The sequence below is a fragment of the Gymnoscopelus microlampas genome, assembly GCF_963454915.1.
Source record: "Gymnoscopelus microlampas genome assembly, chromosome: 1".
NCBI classification, from domain to species: domain Eukaryota; kingdom Metazoa; phylum Chordata; class Actinopteri; order Myctophiformes; family Myctophidae; genus Gymnoscopelus; species Gymnoscopelus microlampas.
Genome location: NC_139962.1, coordinates 56,535,505 through 56,555,384, shown reverse-complemented (window position 1 = coordinate 56,555,384; position 19,880 = coordinate 56,535,505). Strand labels below are relative to the sequence as shown.

At 42.2% G+C, this 19,880-nt stretch overlaps 1 protein-coding gene across 1 annotated transcript; it reads right to left on the bottom strand.

Annotated features, from left to right (window-relative positions):
• Positions 1 to 6,736: 6,736 nt before the first annotated feature.
• Positions 6,737 to 7,129, bottom strand: LOC311046225 (DNA-directed RNA polymerases I, II, and III subunit RPABC2-like; the record flags this gene model as incomplete). The annotated part of the gene is made up of 1 exon (XM_084058426.1): positions 6,737 to 7,129. One exon carries the CDS (start codon positions 7,127 to 7,129, stop codon positions 6,737 to 6,739), a length of 393 nt encoding a protein of 130 aa, XP_083914552.1.
• Positions 7,130 to 19,880: the final 12,751 nt, after the last annotated feature.

Below are 19,880 nucleotides of genomic sequence, written 5' to 3'. Positions count from 1 at the left end.
AAGAAAAGAAAAAGACCATTACTACATCTGATTGTAGATAAGCTATTTTCACTGTATCTGTGGAGCTGTGTCAAACTAAATGTAATGCCTCAACTGCTACATACCAAATGCTTATCAGAGGGTCCCCGATTCAAATATGATTGTTTTGGGGGGTCACGGCCTGAAAAGGCTGAGAACCACTGCATTAGGCCACTGACTTTCATACTGTAACTCTGAGAGAATACACTCTCAGAGTTACCAGACATTTTAGCTGGGTGCCCCCTGGAACCCCCTCAAGGACACGCTCAATTTGAGAACCACTTCTATAATGACCAATTGTTGTCAATTTCAAAGCATTATTCTAATCTCAACCAGCTATTAGGTGACAGCCAACACGTGAAATGTATTCGCAAAGAAGTTGACAGCAAATTACCACAGAATGTGTTTTTGCATCATGTAAGACTGAGCCAGGTTTGCAGCCATTAGCACCTGGCTACGGGGGAAACATACTGTAGCAGGGACTGTTGGACAGTCGCTGTTAACCTTGGGGGGTTTGGAGCCCCTCGTGGAGACTAATTTGGGTTTGAAATGAAAACATTTCCTCTGATTTTTCACAGGATATGGAGAATTAAAATGGAGAGATTGCTGCTAATTGGTTGGATAGAAGGACATTTGACACTGCATGTATTCTTTGATTGATTGATTAAATACTTTATTAACACATCGAGTGCCAGAGGTTTTTTAAAACAGGGTACATCCAGTGCCACCGTTTCTTACCGTTTACGCCGATCTGTTTAGAGATGTAGAAGCCACCACGAGGACCCGGGTGTAAACAAAAGGTGTCTGCGCGATGGAACAATAATATTTCTAGCGCAATCCGCCATTGCAGAGTGATCGCGCGTCGAAAATGGCTTGTTTTGAACACGGAGATATGGACCTTTTTCTCAAGATCCTATCATTGGAGCTGACGGAAGTGACCTTTTTTGGACTGACGTCACATCCGTCCATTCCATTTTAAAGGGTCCTAGGATCATTCCTAAGTTGCGTTAGAGCGCCCTCTTGTGGTAGAAAAACACAAACGAAGATTCTCGTTTATGGCACTCGACGGGTGTATTTGCAAACACGAAGACACTCAATGTGTTTACAGTTTGCAAAATGTACAGCGGTATACAGTTATACAATAATGCTAAAAGGATCACACAAAACGCCCTGAGGGCTTGTTTCCATTGTGGTCCTATGTATTCAATTCATCAAGACATACAAAACTATACTATAAATCATCAATATAGGATCAAAAAAAAGTATATTTACAGAAAAACATGGGAGGGGGGGTTCATTTCTGTTGGCAAGCTGGAAGGGTACTCTTTTATGACAGTTTTGAAGGAGGGTTTTGAAGGAGTCACACTTTTTGATGGCTGGTGGTAGGGCATTCGACATGTTGGTGGCACAACCATTTGTGCATAGAACAGTGGAGCTCCCTCTAGTGTTGTGCCCGTGGGCGTTTCTTCAGTGCTGTACTATGCAGTGCTGTACAACTGTGTATCACAGGTCTTTTGGGCTCTCGCCAAGTTTGGTGTTGGTTTTTTAGGTTATCGGATGTCCCGAAATCGGGCATACAGTGTCCGTTTGTCGATCAAATGCAGTGTTAGCAAATTAAATGTGCAGGCATAGGTTAGTAGGGCCATTTTCACCTCAAACATAATGAGGATTGTCCGTCCAGCCACAAGGCAATTTGAATAGTGTATAGCCCATCTATGGTTCTCAAAGTGGGGTCCGAGGAACATAACATTTTCCTGATAATGGCTTTATATGTATTTTAATTAAACGTTACCAAACTTGAACCTGAATAATCTGAGTCAATGTGAAAACATCATTGCACCGTTTTCCAATCAAATGTAGACTTCTCAGATAAATGTGTTTTTGTATTGTATTTTTCGTATGTATTTTGCATAACTAAACTAAAATCTCATCAAGATTCAATATTGTATTTGTTACTGTACATCCCATGCAGGTGTATATACAACAGTCAAATTTGTTCTTTTGATTTCAGTTACTCTACATCATGGGTCTTCAACAGGGGGTCCTCAGGGGGTCCTCAGAGTTACTACAGGGGGGCCACCAAATGTTTGTGTGATTTGCCGAAAATAGCAGGTCTACAAGCGTTAAGAAGCTTACCACATGTTACCCAGGTCCTGGGTTCAAATCCCAGGTGGTCACTTTTTACCGCAAAGCATGTTTTGAAGATTAACATCCATAATAACGCTTAAGCCACAAGGGAAAGCATGTTGAAACATGGAGCATGGTGGCTCGCTGGGTTAAGAAGCTTGCTACGTGTTCCCCAGGTCCTGGGTTTAAATCCCACCAAGGGTGGCCTATACTCTTTACTGCCAAGCAGGTTTTGAAGACTAAAATCCATAATGACACTTAAGACAAATCCCACCAAGGGTGGTCTCTCGGGACCGGGAAATGTAATTTGGCAGACTAAACAGTATGTGATTTCAGACATGGGGGGCCCATGAAATTAGTATGCATCTCACATACTATTTAGTAGCTACAAAGCTTTCGGACATACTAAAAAGCAATCAAATACCACAATGTAGAAATAATACTCTGTTACAAGTGAATGTCTAGTGCGGCACTCGGTGCCGCACTACAAGCTTGTATATCTGCTATTTTTGAATGGCCAAAGACATCTAAAAATGACACACAAATGCGTTCCCGGTCTTAATGGGTTAAAAGGCATGCATGCTACAGGTGAAGGGGGTCAGTTTGGCGTGAGGCTAGCCAGGGACAACGTTAGGGGAGAGCTGCCAGGGCATTCATGGAAGGCATAGCAGCACTTGAAAGCATAAGCTTTCAAGTGGGTATTCCTTATTTCCTATTTGTGTAACTTTGCTTTTGGCCAGTCTTATTTATATTTGTACTGTTCGCCGGCTTGTTCTGTCTGTTAATCTTTTGGACGTGGATAAAATACCTGCACACTGTATTTGTGGACCCGCCTGCTTTTGGAGCCTTGAGCCATCAGCCAACCTTTTCACAATAATAATCAAAACTTACAAAGTAACTAGTTATTAAAGTCTTCAATAATTTGCAACAAATAACAATAGTTGCCTCTGAGATGTAATGGAGTAGAAGTAAAAGTATTTACATTTGGAAATACTCCAGTAAAGTAAAAATACGTAAGAATTTTACTTAAGTACAGTATTTGAGTAAATGTACTTAGTCCACTGTGTTCATGTTACGTTCCACTTCCAAAATGTTGTGTTCATGTTGCATTTTTCGGCAAAGAGGGTTTGAGTGGTTAAACATCTGAAAATACACATTAAAACTGATCATAGTAAGTCTATGAAGCTATCTATTAAATATATAAATGAAAAATGTACAAATGTAGCGGGGGTCCCTGCTTCATCACCCTCTCTCAAGTAAGGGGTTCTTAGCCTGAAAAACAGGCTCCTGCTCATAATCGTGATAACAGTAAAATATAGTAGGCTACAATAACAATAGCACACTGTGCCTTTGTTACTGTATTGTAGTAGCCTGATTATCAGACAGAAGCTGCGTGGAGCTTCAGTCTGACATTGGCTGCAGTGTCCGCGATTACCAGAGGGAGGGGATTCGAATTTCCCTAAACCAATCACAAGAGATTCACGGATCCGCCTACATCTGACGTCATCGTACAGCTTGTTTTAGCAGATATTCACTGATTGGATTGTCTTAGACCACTCCCACCTCCGACTCTGATTTGTCAGGTATCTCTTCGATCGCGAAAAGCCATAGGCTGACATTATAATGCCAGACCAAGAGGAGCTCACTCAGAGAGTGGACGGGGTCTATGGTCTGGAACCAGGCTAGTATTGTAGGTGCTGTGTGCATGGGTCTTACCTCTAAATAGTGTGTGTGCGTGCAGAAAAAAAAAAGAAAAGCTAAAAAAAAGTGAAATCAAACACTCCAGTGTTGCTTGAAGCAAACAGATGATCACTGGGATGTTTGTTGACCAAAAGTCACCTCAACAACCCTCCAATTTCAGCTCCATCATGTGTTGCGGCTCGACGAGTCCCGCCGGTGACACTATCACTCCCAAGGAAGAAAACCAATTTGTGTTTGGAGCTCAGCAAACCCACATGCAATTTGATGAGAGGAAGATTTCTGAGAGTGGGCGCATGACCGAGTCGTCTCCTTCTTTCTCAAATTGCAGGTATGACATTTCAGAGATTTACCACCAAGTGATCTCTCTCTCTCTCTCTCTCTCTCTCCCCCTCTGTCTCCCTCTCCTCTCTTTCTCGCTCTCTCATCTTTCTCCCCCCGTCTCCCCCCTCTCTCTCAATCTCTCATCACGATTCCCTCGTTTCCTCTGCCCTCCCCCCCACCCTCTCTCTCTCTCTCTCATTCTCGTATCATGATCCCCGCGCCCCCTCTCCTCTCCTCTCTTTGGCTTCTTTTCATCCGTCAGTCTCTGTCATAACTAATGGATGCCGAAAGTCGTTCTCTCGGCTTGCGGAGGAAGAAAAGCAGAGAGGAAAAAAAAGAAAACACTGCGAGACATGACCTCCTCTCACCTCTCTAACACCTACAGTAATTCAACGCCTCTCTCTGGAGGATCACTTCCCATTCAAATCCCTCAGTGTTCATTTAACTCACAGAGGGTACAAACGGAAACAGATAATATAGTCTCTTGAGACACACAGTTGGCTAACACAATTTTCAAATGCGTCTAATGTCTCGCTACGTACGTGCTGTACATTTGATTTGATCCTGTTGTGTGCAAAGCAGTGGTGGAAAAAGTACTCAAATGTTTTACTTGAGTAAAAGTATCAATACTGCAATGTACTGCAGAAGTACTCTGTCACAAGTAAAAGTCCGGAATTACACATTTACGTGAGTAAAAGTACAAAAGTATTGGTATCAAAATGTACTTAAAGTACCAAAAGTAAAAGTACTAAAATGTTTGAAAATAGCAGATCTACAAGCTCACAACGTGTGGCGATGTGAGCTTGCATATCTGCTATTTTCAAATAGTCTTGGTATAACAAGGCTAAAGTGGTTAGTGTATGTTTCATAATATAATAATTTATATCTGCAAAGTAAGTAGTAACCAAAGTTTTCAACGTTGAGTCGAAGGGACCCCAAGGGGTCCTTGAGGAATTACAGGCAAGTAACTCTGAGAGTGTACACATGGAACCAAATGGACCCGTGTAGATTGGGGGTCCGTGGCCTAATAATGCATATCAAACTGGGGGTCCTTGGAATGAATCACTGTTGTACATCAGCTCTTCATGCAGCTCTTTTTGCATGAAATTCATGATATTGTTGGTATCCGTGTTTTGGGCATGTCATTATTGTCAAAATCTTTCAAACGCTTTCAAAATGTTTCAAAAACAGAGAACAATAAATTAGCTATTTATTTTATGCCATTTCGCAATAGTGGGGCCACAGCCAGTGTTGCCAGATTATGTGAGTGAAACAAGCAACCAGGTCTAGGAAAACCAGCCCAAAAGAAGCGACGATGGGCCACATGGGCACTTTAACATATACATCAGCATATACAATAACAGATCTACAAGCTCACAACGCGTCGCATTGTGAGCTTGTAGATCGGCTATTTTCAAATAAAATCTTGCCGGGAAATTATAATAAGCAGATCTGGCAACCCTGGCCACAGCCAGAGACAGCTATTTGTGGGTCCTTTTTTATTGATTTAAAGTTTCTTGAAATTGGTATAAATGCATATATAAAATACATAATACACATTAATCAAAAGGATAATAAATACAATAAAGCACAAAGACTTATTTCCATTGTGGTCCCTTGGTGTAGTGGCGCTGCTGGTGCAGAGGTGTGAGAATGTGAGTATGTGTGAGCGAATTTGTGCACGTGCATGAGCGTGCATGAGCGTGCATGGCAACCCGGGAAGGTTTGGGTTAGTTCAGATTTTTTGAGTATTTTCTGTAGGAAATACTTACCATTAATGTAGTGGTTGCAAAGGTATTGATTGATTGCCCGAGTCCCCTGGTCAGAGTTATGGTCCGTTTCTGATAAATATGAATGTAGTTCCGGTAGATTAGTAGATTTGGTGGGGGCCGCTCATTAAAAATAAATAAATAAAAAAAAACTAGCGTCATTTGTATTGTTGACCTATTTCTACCATATAGAGCAGGTTTCGTTCAATTTCGACCCCTCTGTCACATGGTACTATTTTTTGTGTCATATATTTTGTGCGTGAGTAGGCTGCCACGGCGCAGTGATTCTGGACACAAACATAAGTACCATGTGACAGAGGGGTCGAAATTGAACGAAACCTGCTCTATATGGTAGAAATAGGTCAACAATACAAATGACGTTAGTTTTTTAAATGTATTATTTTTAATGAGCGGCCCCCACCAAATCTACTAAACTACCGGAACTACTTCATATTTATCAGAAACGGACCATAACTCTGACCACGGGACTCGGGCAATCAATTAATACCTTTGCAACCACTACATTAATGGTAAGTATTTCCTACAGAAAATACTCAAAAAATCTGAACTAACCCTTTAGAGGCAGCTTTTGCGCAACGCGTTGTGAGCTTGTAGATCTGCTATTTTCAAATAGCTGATGTATATGTTAAAGTGCTCACGTGCCCCATAGTCGCTTCTTTTGGGCTGGTTTTCCTAGACCTGGTTGCTTGTTTCTCTCACAGAATCTGGCAACACTGAGTGGGGGGTCCCTGCTTCATCTCTCTCTCAGCTAAGGGGTCCTTGGCCTGTAGACCCCTGTTCTAGTCTGTAATGATCTTGAGCTCATCGCAGCCCCAGTCCTCATAACTGCCGTCAGGGAGGTACCGTCTGAGAATGATGGGGATCTTCCTGCTCTTCAGCTCCTTCATAGCGATCTGCAGAGGGTCCGTCTCCCCCTCCAGCTCCACCATCACCGGGGCACACATGGCTATCTGCAAGGCCCGGGTCCCCAGCACCCTGGCCCTCTCGTACTTGGTCATGTACGGGGTGGTGATCCTCTTCTGGTTGGCCTGCTGGCCCTCTCCCGCCGGCAGGATCTGCACGTGGTCCTGGTCTTCGTCTTCCACGTTCTCCAGGTCGTCCAGCCCCTCCAACCCCTCGTCTTCGGCGTCGTCGAAATCGACGTCGTCGAAGTTGTCTTCGATGTCTGACATGTTGCTAGCTTTTAAGATTGTGTCAATTATATTGTGTTCATTGGTTCAGGTTATAATGACTACCTCAGTTGTTGAAGCATGCGACATCATGTGACAGCAAAGAGTGATGGACTGATGGAAGCTGGACGTCTAATATAGACTGACGTCTGAGCTCTGGTCTGACGTCGAACAACCACACAAACTGTTGCCAAACAACGCCCATTTGTGCAGACATGTCCTGATAGTACTAGTGCAGACAGCGCAAGGATCCCTAAAATGTTATGTATTTGATCGTGGAACCCTGTTTGGGAAGAGTTTGTGCAAGTGAGCCCCATAAGAGAAGATGTCTGCTTCAAGATTAAAAAATGTTTTAGCATTATTATGTACAAGCTCACAACGTGCCCCATTGTGACAGGTCTTGAGGAGAGCTTTTAGATCTGCTATCTTCAAGTAGTCAAAGTATGAAAAATGGATAATGGTTAAAGTGATCTTAACTCATTGTGCTGGGGACCTCCTGGAACATAATCTGGGAGTCCTCAGACCCCACTTTGAGAACCACTGTACTAGTACAGTACCCATTTTCAGAGAACTTGGAATGATGTCAGTCATCTGTGACACCAGTACTGTGATCTCTGTAATCTCCATATTTGGGCAAAAACCGAGATAAAGACAGACAAACAGACATATTCCTAGAATTTATAGATATACATAGATACATAGATAATATATATACCACGGGTTGCAGGCCCTTACAGCGCTGTTGGAAACATTTATAGGCTTTCATGTGATCTTCCCTCCGGTCAGTCTGATTTAACCACATATAACCACAGAGGGTGGCAGTAGCTGAGTGGGTAGAGAGGCCATCAGGTAATCAGAAGGTTGCCAGTTGACCCCTGGTCGGCCCAGTCTGTGTGTCAAAGTGTCCCTGAGAAAGACACTTAACCCCAAACTGCTCCCCGAGCGCTACTCGAGTCTAGGGCTATTTTGGCAGTTTTTGCATGGTTTGGATTTTGCCTTTAAACATTTAAAAAAATAATCACCATACCAATGTTTGGTATTCTAATTTTCATCAAAACACCACCTATATGACCTAAGAATTATTCTTTAGCTTTATCATACTGCATCAAAATTGGACCCCAAAACACACACGCACACGCACACACGCACACGCGCACACACACAGGGTCCATTTGGTTCCATTGGTACCACTCTCAGAGTTACAGACACCTTCAAGGAACCCCGAAGGTCCCTTGACCACTGTACTATACAGTATATTAGGGCTAGCTCTTTATGTGTTTCTGGTAATATTATTGTCCACTCATGGCAAGAATATAATTTTAACAAAAATGTCCACCACAAGCCAGCATGGTGACATGACAAAAAAAACTGGCAAACCATGACAAAAAACCTGGTGACCATGGTGACATGATCACGGCAGGGTGACCCCAAAAGATCTCAAAAGGACATCAGTCCAACTCCTCATACAGTATGTGTTATCCTGTAACTTTAACATAGCTACAGTATACCTCCCACATGTAACATAATTGGTTAGTGCAGTAATAACATGGTGTGCGTGCGTGCGGAAGGGGCAATGCACATTAATTAGCATTCATTACATGAACGTGAAATTAATCATCTGAACATGATTTTAATTTTTGCTCCTGAAGGCGCGATGTCTCAGCACAACCATGTTAGCCTGCACTTGCTATAAAAAACAGCTCATCTTGGCACGAGGAAGAGAACCAAGTGATGTACATCTGTCCCCAGCAAAACCAGTGGTGGGAAAAGTACTAAAATGTTTTACTTAAGTTAAAGAGTACAGAAGTCCTGATGTCACTCGTTTATCCCCTGGGTCGTAAAGTAATTTCTCTATGGAGAATAACATTGGGTCATCATAGAATCGTCTCATATAAGAATTGTGGTCCAAAAATAAACAAACTGTCTTGGCGATATTGTCAGGGAGGAGGTTCTGTATCGTTTATGATAGTCAGTCACTTATATTTGATACAGTCTGCTTCTGGCGAAACTTTAACTAATTCGGCGGAAGTAACATTAGCGTTTTCTCACCGTCAGTTGATGCTTCATATCCATAAGAGTAAAACCGCCAGGGTATTTGTTTATTTTTGGAACACAGTTCTTATTTGACGCGATATTAAATACGTCTATGGGGATTCAGAATGGGGGTGGAAAACCGTAAACCAGGTAGACAAAACCTAGGATGTGTAATTTACGTCAGACTTCGGTGCTCTATACTGCAATGTGAAATACAATGTGAAGTCTGGAATTCCAAATGTACCTCCCTGACGGCAGTTATGAGGACTGGGGCTGCGATGAGCTCAAAATTATTACAGAGTGAAAGTACATGAGTATTGGTATCAAAATGTACTTAAAGTACCAAAAGTAAAAGTACTCGTCGTTATGCAGAAAGTCCCATTTCACAAGTTTTCAAATGTATAAAATAGAGGGTCGGGGCGCTGCGCGCCCCTCCCCCCTAGCCGCTGCGCGGGGCTTTGTGTTTGTTGGTCTCTATAATATATAAAGCCATAATAGGAGATGTTCCCAATGGAGCTATGCCCAAATATGGAGTGTGTTGTCTGACCTCACTTGGGTCTCGTTGGGCGGTTATATAAAGCCATAATAGGAGATGTTCCCAATGGAGCTATGCCCAAATATGGAGTGTGTTGTCTGACCTCACTTGGGTCTCGTTGGGCGGTGGTCGGCGATGACGCTAAGGAACAACATGGCCGACTGTAATGTTGTGAGTTTGTGTTGGCCGCAATGAATTATGCTGCGAGGGGGCAGATGTGTGCTGAGCAGTATGAAGTGGCCTACAGACTGCGCGTAGTAATTCTGCACGTTGTGGCGTGTCTTGTTAGTGACATTGATATGTTGTTTTTGTGTTTAGTCCCACACAGTGGCAGGTTTTTTTGGGGGGTTTTGGGTTTAGAAATGTATATATAGATAGATAGATAGATGTATGAAAATCCTTTGAAAATAGCAGATCGGCTATTTTCAAATTGCCAAGGTTTAAATAGGGCTGAAGTGGTTTTGTAATAATCAAAATCTACAAAGTAAGTAGTAACTAAACTTAAAGTTCTTAAATAAGTGTAGTGAAGTGAAAGTACAATATTTGCCTCTGAGATGTAGTGGAGTAGAAGTAAAAGTATCGCAAATTTGAAATACTCCAGTAAAGTAAAAGTACCGAAAATGTTACTTAAGTACAGTACTTGAGTACATGTACTGTACTTAGTTACTTTCCACCACTGAGCAAAACCCTGCTCAATAAAAAGCTGATGTTTAGACAAAGGGAAAGACAGACAATCTGTGCTGACAACTTTCTGAATTTTGCTGCAAAACACATTTTCTAATATATTTCGGGCCAATTGGGAAATAATCATGAATTACATTTATTAAATAAACCCTCTGGAAAGAAATGACACATTCACTTTTCCCAGACCTATAATTTATCTATTTCAATTTCACATATTACATATTATGTATTTTCCAAATGGAAGGTGAGTCATGACTGACGACTCTGGCCCTAGGCCTGGTTCTCATGATGCTGTGGCTCATACAAACCCTGGGGATTAAAAGAGTATGAAATACTCCGGGGACGCTGTGGGCGCTGGGGGCGTGTTCTCTCCTCCGCATCATCAGCGCCCATACCCTAGGTGGAGTTGGTGAAAAGGGCCTTTCTGTGTGGAGTTTGCATGTTGTCCCCGTGTCCCCTAGGATAGATACCCTCACAAAAACATGCAGTAATGCTGGTCTGTATACACAAATCCACGGAGCGCTGCCCTGTAGGGGGCGCCGCCATTGTTGCGGTGTCAGACTCGGTCAGCTGCTGTTGCGCTGTGTCATTCAGCTGCTGTCACTGACTGCTCACGTTACTCTTTTACCTGCTTTTTACTAACACTAACTTTACAAAGATGTACAGAAAATCGGGACAAACCTGTGTAGTTTATGGCTCCAACAGCCAAGCAGGTAAAGAGTAACGTCAACAGACGGACAGAACCACAGCAGAAGCTGATGAGTCTGACACCGCAGCAATGGCGGCGCCACATACAGGGCAGCGCTCCGTGGATTTGTGTATACTGCCTCACCCTGGTCAGCCGGGGCGCCTGATGGAGGGGAAAGGAACTGGTTGGATTAACGTGCTACGTCCAACTGGGGAAACTCCCCCCTGTCAGGTGATAAGAAGGCTAGTTGGCTCTCATGCATTTAAGGAAGCATGATCTCGGCTCTGGGCTCTCCCTAGGCTGGTAGAGGGAGTGTAGCGCCCAGGATTACTTATAGACAATTGGCACTGGGTGAAAAAAAACTGGGATTGCAAAATCGTGGGATTAAAAAAAAAAAAAAAGAGTATGAAATATTGTTACGAGGAAAAACTTCTTTACATTGTTCCTGCATCATTTCCACATGTTGGGAGATGGAGGTGGTTGGTGGGCTGTTCCAGTGGCCAGTCAATCCCTGGATTATGGAAAAGTAAGCTGATTAACCCATCCAATAAAACAATCCCTAGAGGTCAGATCCCATCCACCGCAGAGCTGTCCAGTCTAATGATGTGGCCAGCTAACATGGACGCTATGAATCCCATGCTGTTGGTCCTTAATGGAGTCTTCAGACCCCCTGGTGAGCCGTCCAGAGCACTCTGAGGTCTTTGTTAACCTGTCAGTGCTTCAGATGGGCTCTTTCAGCTCTGAAGGGACTCCTGGGTAGCAGCTTCATACATGTTTGAATGCAGCTTGAAGGTCTTCATAATAACATGCACTCCACAACACTTTACAAGTCCATTGTCTCCGCCAGGCCGAAAGGCATGGAGAGAGAGTATGTTTTGCACCCTGTCCGTCCGTCCGTCCTTCTGTCTGTGAACAGCTAATCCCCAGCAATCTTTTCACATGGGCCTGTTATAGCGCCACTAGGAGGCCGATTTGTGCAAAACCCATTTACTCCTACAGATTTTATCCAAAGTCATGCAAATCGGTACACAGTATCTCTATAGTCATGTGATCAACACGGATCTGTCCAATTTTCCATATTCCATCCTCATTGTCTAAGGTTGGCTTCCAAAGTTTGCAAGATTGGTCCGTTTTGAACAAAATGCCTCAAATCATGCAGGTTGTGTTTTACGTGAAATTTCACACGCACATCCCCTCTAGGCCGAGGAAGAAATGCCACCCTTTTCACATTGGCCTGTTATAGCGCCACCAGGAGGCCACGTTACCAGGTGGAGACCTGTGCTCCGAGGAGCACTTTTTCTAGTTTTAGTTATGTTTTTAGTTATTTTAGTCCAAATCAAACAAACAGCAGTGGTGGAAGAAGTATTAAATGCTATTTTCAAATGGCCGAAATGTATATAGGGCAGAAGTGGTTATGTATGTTTTGTAAAGAATTATCAAAATCTGCAAAGTAACTAAAGTTTCCAAATAATTGTAGTGGAGTAAAAGTACAATATTTGCCTCTGAGATGTAGTGGAGTAGAAGTAAAAGTACTGAAAATTGGAAATACTCCAGTAACGTAAAAATACCAAAAAACTGTACTTAAGTACAGTACTTGAGTAAATGTACTTAGTTACTTTACACCACCGATCGTATCACACCCCTGAGACATAAGGACACATATTCCTGTCACCTCTGCCAGTAAAAGACGCTCGACATTCGTCCTTCCCAAGTGGGGACGAGGAGGCGGAGCCCTGCCTCGTCCAATCAGAGCACAAGGCAGAATGCTGTTGTGACATCAGGGGGTCACAGCAATTACTCTGCCTGCGCTCTGCGGAGAGAGAGCAGCCCTCCTATGTTCATCCATAATTCATCACCAGGCTTTCAAATTAAACATGACCACTATAGCGAGCAGTCGCCATTAACCAGAGAACCAGGAGAAAAGGAACTGGACGTGGATTCAACAGTGTGTATGAAGTCTGAAGAGCAAGTGGGTGGGAAAAGGTACTCTAATTTGTTACTTAAGTAAAAGTATCAATACTGCAATGTAGAAATACAAGTAATGTAGAGTTACAAGTAAAAGCCAGAAATTCTGAATTTGAGTAAAAGTACAAAAACATTCTTATCAAAATGCACTTAGAGAACCAAAGTAGAAAGTATTCATTATGCAGAATGTCCCATTTCACAAGTTTTCAAATGTATAGAAATCCATTTGAAAATAGCAGATCTACAAGCTCACAATGCGTCGCGACGCATTGTGAGCTTGTAGATCTGCTATTTTCAAATGGCCAAAATGTATACTGTATAGGGCTGAAGTGGTTAATGTATGTTTCGTAAAAAATAATCAAAATCTACAAAGTAACTAGTAACTCAAGTTTTCAATAATTGTAGTGGAGTAAAAGTACAATATTTGCCTCTGAGATGTAGTGGAGTAAAAGTAAAAGTACTGAAAATTGGAAATACTCCAGTAAAGTTAAAAAAAATATACCTCAAAACTGTACTTAAGTGCAGTACTTGAGTAAATGTACTTAGTTACTTTACACCACTGATGAAGAGACATTTGTATCCTCCATACACATGATGGGCACTCTCTTCAGCTGTCCTCTTACACACACACACACACACACACACACACACACACACACACACACACACACACACACACACACACACACACACACACACACACACACACACACACACACACACACACACACACACACACACACACACACACACACGATGTTCTGAAGACATGTAAATACAACCTATCCCTCAGTGAGAAGATGGAACTCATCTGAAGGTTATTTCACGGTCATACACATTAGGGCCTACAGTACATTTCAGGGGCCATTATAAGCCTCTTATTGCCTCCTAGAGCCCATTCCACCGGCTCCAGCATGGATGGTCCTGTCCCCATAATGATGTCTATGATGATCTGGAATGCTTCTAGGATGGAGAGGAGAGAACAGAGATTGATTGCTTAATGTGAACTGATGCGCTCTTTTCTCATGCCACGGACCCTCTCATCCATCAGGCCACTCATTACTCCCACCACGCAGTGCATAAAAGCAGCGTCTATGATCTTTTAACCACTTAAAACCCTGTGTACTTACTACTCCCCCCCCAGGACAGGGGTCTATACTTGGTCCCCCTCCCCTCTCCTTTACATCAAAGCTCTTCACTGAAAATAGCCAATGTTACAAGCTCACAACGCATGGCCTAGCCATGTTTCTTTCTTTGTTGATGCTGCTGTTTGTTTTATGTGGATGCACAGAACTTTGTTGTAACTTTTTACACTTTGTGTAAAATTGTGTTGTATGTTCCATACAGTCAGTACATTTACTCAAGTACTGTTGAGTGCAATTTTGAGGTTCTTTTACTTTACTGGAGTATTTCCAATTTTCAGTACTTTTACTTCTACTACATCTCAGATGCAAATATTGCACTTTTACTCCACTACAATTATTTGAAAACTTAAGTCACTAGTTATTTTGCAGATATAAATTATTACATTATAAAAGATACATGAAACATTTTAGCCCTATTTTATACCTAGGCTATTTGAAAATAGTCGCATCACGATGCGTTGTGAGCTTGTAGATCTGCTATTTTCAAACATTTTAGTACTTTTACTTTTGGTACTTACTTAAGGCTGCCGGAGTTTATTCATCATTTATTCACCCACTGCCAGGGTTTTTAATCATTTTTTTATAGGAAAAATTTGAATTATTTGTCTGTTTATTTTTTAACATTGAAGTGAATGGATTTGAAAAAATAAAACATTTTATATCTCCTAATTCGTTGAGAATAACGACACAAATGTTATACTCAAAAATTAGAGAAACATTTTAGGAATTCAAAAACAAAATTAAAAAAAATAATTAAAAGGGCAGAATTCTCCCCTTTGGCGGTAAACACCATTGACTGAAAAGGGGAGAATTCTCCCCTTTGGCGGTGGATGTGTTAATACTTTTGTACTTTTACTCAAGTACATTTTTTATTCCGGGCTTTTACTTGTAACAGAGTACTTCTACAGTACATTTTACTTAAGTAAAACATTTGAGTACTTTTTTCCACCACTGCATACAGTAACAATAAACATCTTATCTTGTGTTTAGTGAGCTTGTAGATCGGCTATTTTCGCCAAATGAATGTTCACCTATCGTTGGCCAAATGCTCGCCCGTTATGACATGCCCATAATTGGGACGCTGGGGTTCTTATACAAGCCTATAAGTTAACGTCACTTATTACACGGCTTGGTTGAATGCTCGATTCTGATTGGTCAATCATCGGTCATTATTTCTGGATAATGACCGCTGTGTAATCAGAGACTCAGAACACCTGCTCATATCAACCTGCGCTGCTTTGGTTTTATGCTTTATCCAACATGACAGCCATGTAAACAAACAAACAATGTAATTTACAACTAAACGTTGCTCTCAAGAATGTTTTTGAAAACATTTCAAGTGAGAAATAGACGATGCAATGCCTGAAAAGTAATTCTATTTGATCCTCTACACCATTGGTTCTCAAAGTGGGGTCCGGGGACCCCCAGGGGTACTTGAGGGGCTACCAGGGGGTCCCCAGCTAAATGATGGATAGGAACCAAATGGACCCTTATGGGTCTGTAACTCTGAGAGTGTACAAATGGAACCAAATGGACCCTAACGGGTCTGTAACTCTGAGAGTGTACAAATGGAACCAAATGGACCCTAACGGGTCCATTTGGTTCCATTTGTACACTCGGAGTTAAATTAACCTTGATTTTACAATATGAATTGGGGTCCCAGATAGAAACGCCATTAAATGGGGGTCCGTAGCCTAATGCATGTCAAACTGGGTGGGTCCTTAAATTGAGAATCACTGCTAGAGCAGTAAAAATCTTTTCTTATAGGGGGTCCCTGGCGTATCTTTTCAAATGGGGGTCCGCGGGCTAATAAGTGTCAATTTGGGGGTCCTTGACATGAAAAAGTTTGAGAACCACCGCTCTACACTTCCTTGTTTATCGTGGCGCAACAACGGGGGAATACCAAAACACTTCAGGATTCAAATTCAAAAGTAGTAATTTTCAGGTAGTAAATCCCAAAATATATTTCACATAGTGTGGTAAAGCCGCTTGGTCGAAAACAAAGGATGAGGCTTTTTGGGGTTTGTTCAATCCAATGAGGTTAATTATGTTGTTGTCAACAATATCTCAGATGCTTCTGTGGTGCAGCAGATATGCCGGTGCATTGTAAATAGAAGGTTCTTTGTTCAAAACAAAGCATTTTCCAAGTGTGTACCTCTAATGCAGGGGTCTTCAACAGGGGGTCCGGGACCCCTAGGGGGTCCTTAGAGCAACTACAGGGGGTCCGCAAAATCTTTGTGTGATATGATTTTTTTTTATTACATCAACCACTTGAACCCTAGTATCCCTTTTCTGAGGAGAACTTTAGCCAAAAATAGCTGATCTACTAGCTCACAACGCCTCGCGCTGCGAGGCGTTGTGAGCTTGTAGATCTGCTATTTTTGAACAAGTAAAAAAAAAGTTTAATCTGAAACACAATTTTATATAATATAGAGGGGGTCCCTGCTTCATCTCTCTCTCTCAGCTAGGGGGTCCTTGGCCTGAAAAGACCCCTGCTCTAATGTTTCACTGAAGAGTACGCAAGACAATGGACAAGATATGAAACACGGTGACGGTGGTGCATCTATACTGTGGCTAAATGAAAGGTAGCGTTCAGCCGTGGAGAGGTAGGTCAGGTGCAGTGGTGGAAAAAGTACACAAATGTTTTACTTAAGTAAAAGTATCAATGCTGCAATGTAGAAATACTCTGTTACAAGTCCTGAATTCAAAAATGTACTCGAGTAAAAGAACAAAACTATTGGCATCAAAATGTAATTAAAGTAGGCTACCAAAAGTAAAAGTAGTCATTAGGCAGAATGTCCCATTTCAATATTTCAAATGTATAAAAATCTTTTGAAAATAGCAGATCTACAAGCTCACAATAGATCTGCTATTTTCAAATGTAAATCGGGCTGACGGGGTTAATGTATGTTTTGTAATAATAATCAAAATCTACAAAGTAACTAGTAACTAAAGTTTTCAAATAAATGTAGTGGAATAAAAGTACAATATTTGGATCCGAGATGTAGTGGAGTAGAAGTAAAAGTATTGGAAATTGGAAATACTCAAGTAAAGAACAAATACCTCAACATTTTTACTTAAGTACAGTACTTAAGTAAATGTACTTAGTTACTTTACACCACTGGATATGAAACATGGTGGTGCATCTATACAGTGGCTAAGGTATAGCGTTCAGCCGTGGAGAGGTAGGTCAGGTGTAGTGGGGGTGAGAGGTGAGTCTCAGCTGTGCTTCCCTGATGTTAACGTGACATGGAAGGAACTGTCTTCTAGTCCTTGTGGTCTGATCTGTGACCCTCCGTGACCTCTCCACCATGCCAGGTCTCATACTGTAAGCTGTCGTTCTGGTGTCATACTGGGCTGTCTGATGGCAGGGTCACCGACCTTTGGTAAAGCTGTCTTGGGGCAGCGCGGAAATAAATGACGCTTCACTGGCGCGTTTCAATGTTGTAGCGCTCCTTTAGCAGCCGCTGTGTCACGGGGCAACCCGTGCCCTATAGACAAGAACAGTAACTTTGCACGCACACAAACTATATAACTGCTTCCAGTTAACATCAAGCCGGCTTGGAAGTGTCTTAGTTTTGTATTGCATGTTTTCTTACAATCATCATCTGTGCATTGATAAAGATCACAAGGACTATTCAATGGTTTTAAGCTTTTCTATTATATATTTGAAAACTGTGTGAAATGAGTGATTGTTTGTCACCTGTCTCTCCTCTGCAGTACTGGCAATCCTGCTTGCTTGGGAGGTGCCAAGTACTGTAGAGGAGGGGTGTTTGTCCATGTTTAAGAGTACTCTGTTTTATGTTTGCATTGGTGCTTGGGAAATGCATTTGAATTGTTGGTAAATTCCTTATGTAATTGTGTAAGTAACTCATGGCCCATAATATAGCTTTATTGGAGTTAATTGATTACCAATTACAGGTCATTGTCTTGGTAGGATCCACCTGGTATAAAGGGCAGGTTGGGATGAGCCAAGTTTAGTGTGTGTTTGGCTGGCAACAGACAACAGTCAGGGAAGAGAGCTGCAGGGCCTTAGTTGTAGTAAGGTATAGCCTGCTATAGCACTGCCTGAGTTGTTTTGTCATTTTGTCTAAGTCTACATTTAGACGTCTTTATTATTTTTTGGTTCCTTTTGGTTAACCTATGAATTTTGCCTAGGCCTGCACTGTACATACTGCACAGGACTGTTGGTGTTTGTTGTTTTGGGAGAAATAAATATACCGAAACCTACATTCTGGACTTTGTCAACCTTTTTGGAGCCTTGAGCCATCGGCCAACCTTCACACGCTGCTTCTAAATTTCGGCATTTTTCTACGTTTTTTTTTTCCCGCAACGTTTGGTGCCGCTCCAAGGTTGGTGCCCTGTGCTTCAGCACCTCAAGCCCGTTGGATAAGCCACCACTGCCTGTGAGACCTATGGTGAACCCCTGCAGCAATCAGCTACACCATGGGTCTTCAACGTTTTCAGCCCAAGGACCCCTAGCTGAGAGAGAGAGGAAGCAGGGACCCCCTCTAGAGTGTATAAAATTGTGTTTCAGATGAAAGTGTTTTTTCTCTTTTGTCCCTCTTTTATACCAAAAATAGCAGATCTACAAGCTCACAACGCCTCGCAGCGTGAGGCGTTGTGAGCTTGTAGATCTACTATTTTCGGCAAATGTTCCCCTCAGAATAGGGATGCTAGGGTTCAAGTGGTTAATGTAAACCACTTGAATAAAATCCTCTCACACAAAGATTTGGCGGACCCCCTATAGTAGCTCTGAGGACCCCCTAGGGGTCCCGGACCCCCTGTTGAAGACCCCTGAGCTACACCACTCGGCCCTCTCTGTGACTCTGGATGAACAGCACACTTGGTATTGGGGGGAAAACTAATAACAGACAAAACTTGAATTAGTACACAGTAAGAAATAGCTCAAATAATCAAATCAGATAATCAAACCAGCCTAAACAAAACAGCAGTGGCGATCTAAAGGAGGTTGGAATATAAAATAAACGTTTAGTTTAGTATGCTACAGTCAAATAACCAAATGATCAGAATAAGTTGTTAGTTTGTGTCCCTGAAGTTGTGTTGTGTTCTGTCATACCCCTCGCCACCTGAACTATAGGCACTGTAGCTCACTGGGAGGGATGAGGACAGCTTACATTCACATCAATCACCAGTTCTCTTCCCTCCAGGTAGGATTTCATCCACTCGGGTCAGAACCGATATGTTAACCATGTTACCATGATCGGCTTGTTTTCTCTTTGTCACAGAGGGCAACTAATTTGCCGGGCTCGTTATGACGGCCCATACTTACAGCCCAATCAGAAACGTACTCTGTGCTCTTTAGATACCTCAATAATAAACTGATATAGCTTATCTACGGGGAAGGCTAGAGGTCAGCTGGATGCAGTAAGTACATCTACAGGTTGGACACCACCACGATGGTCTGGTCTTTAATTAACACCAGTTAAATCCTAGTCTGAACACGCTATGCAAGTTCAAGTGGGAACTGGCAGCCATGACAACCAACACACAGAAAATAAATAGCATGAGTGCGCTGTTCTTGTCGAAGCATTCAAGAGGATGTTGAAGAAGTTTAAGATGAGATGAAGATGGCGCTGAGGTGTCTGACCCGTACATGTCACAGACTTATAGGTCCTAGTCTGACGTTATAGAATCCCTGGACGTCAAGGGTCTCACTTATCCAAAGTCTCACTGGTACTG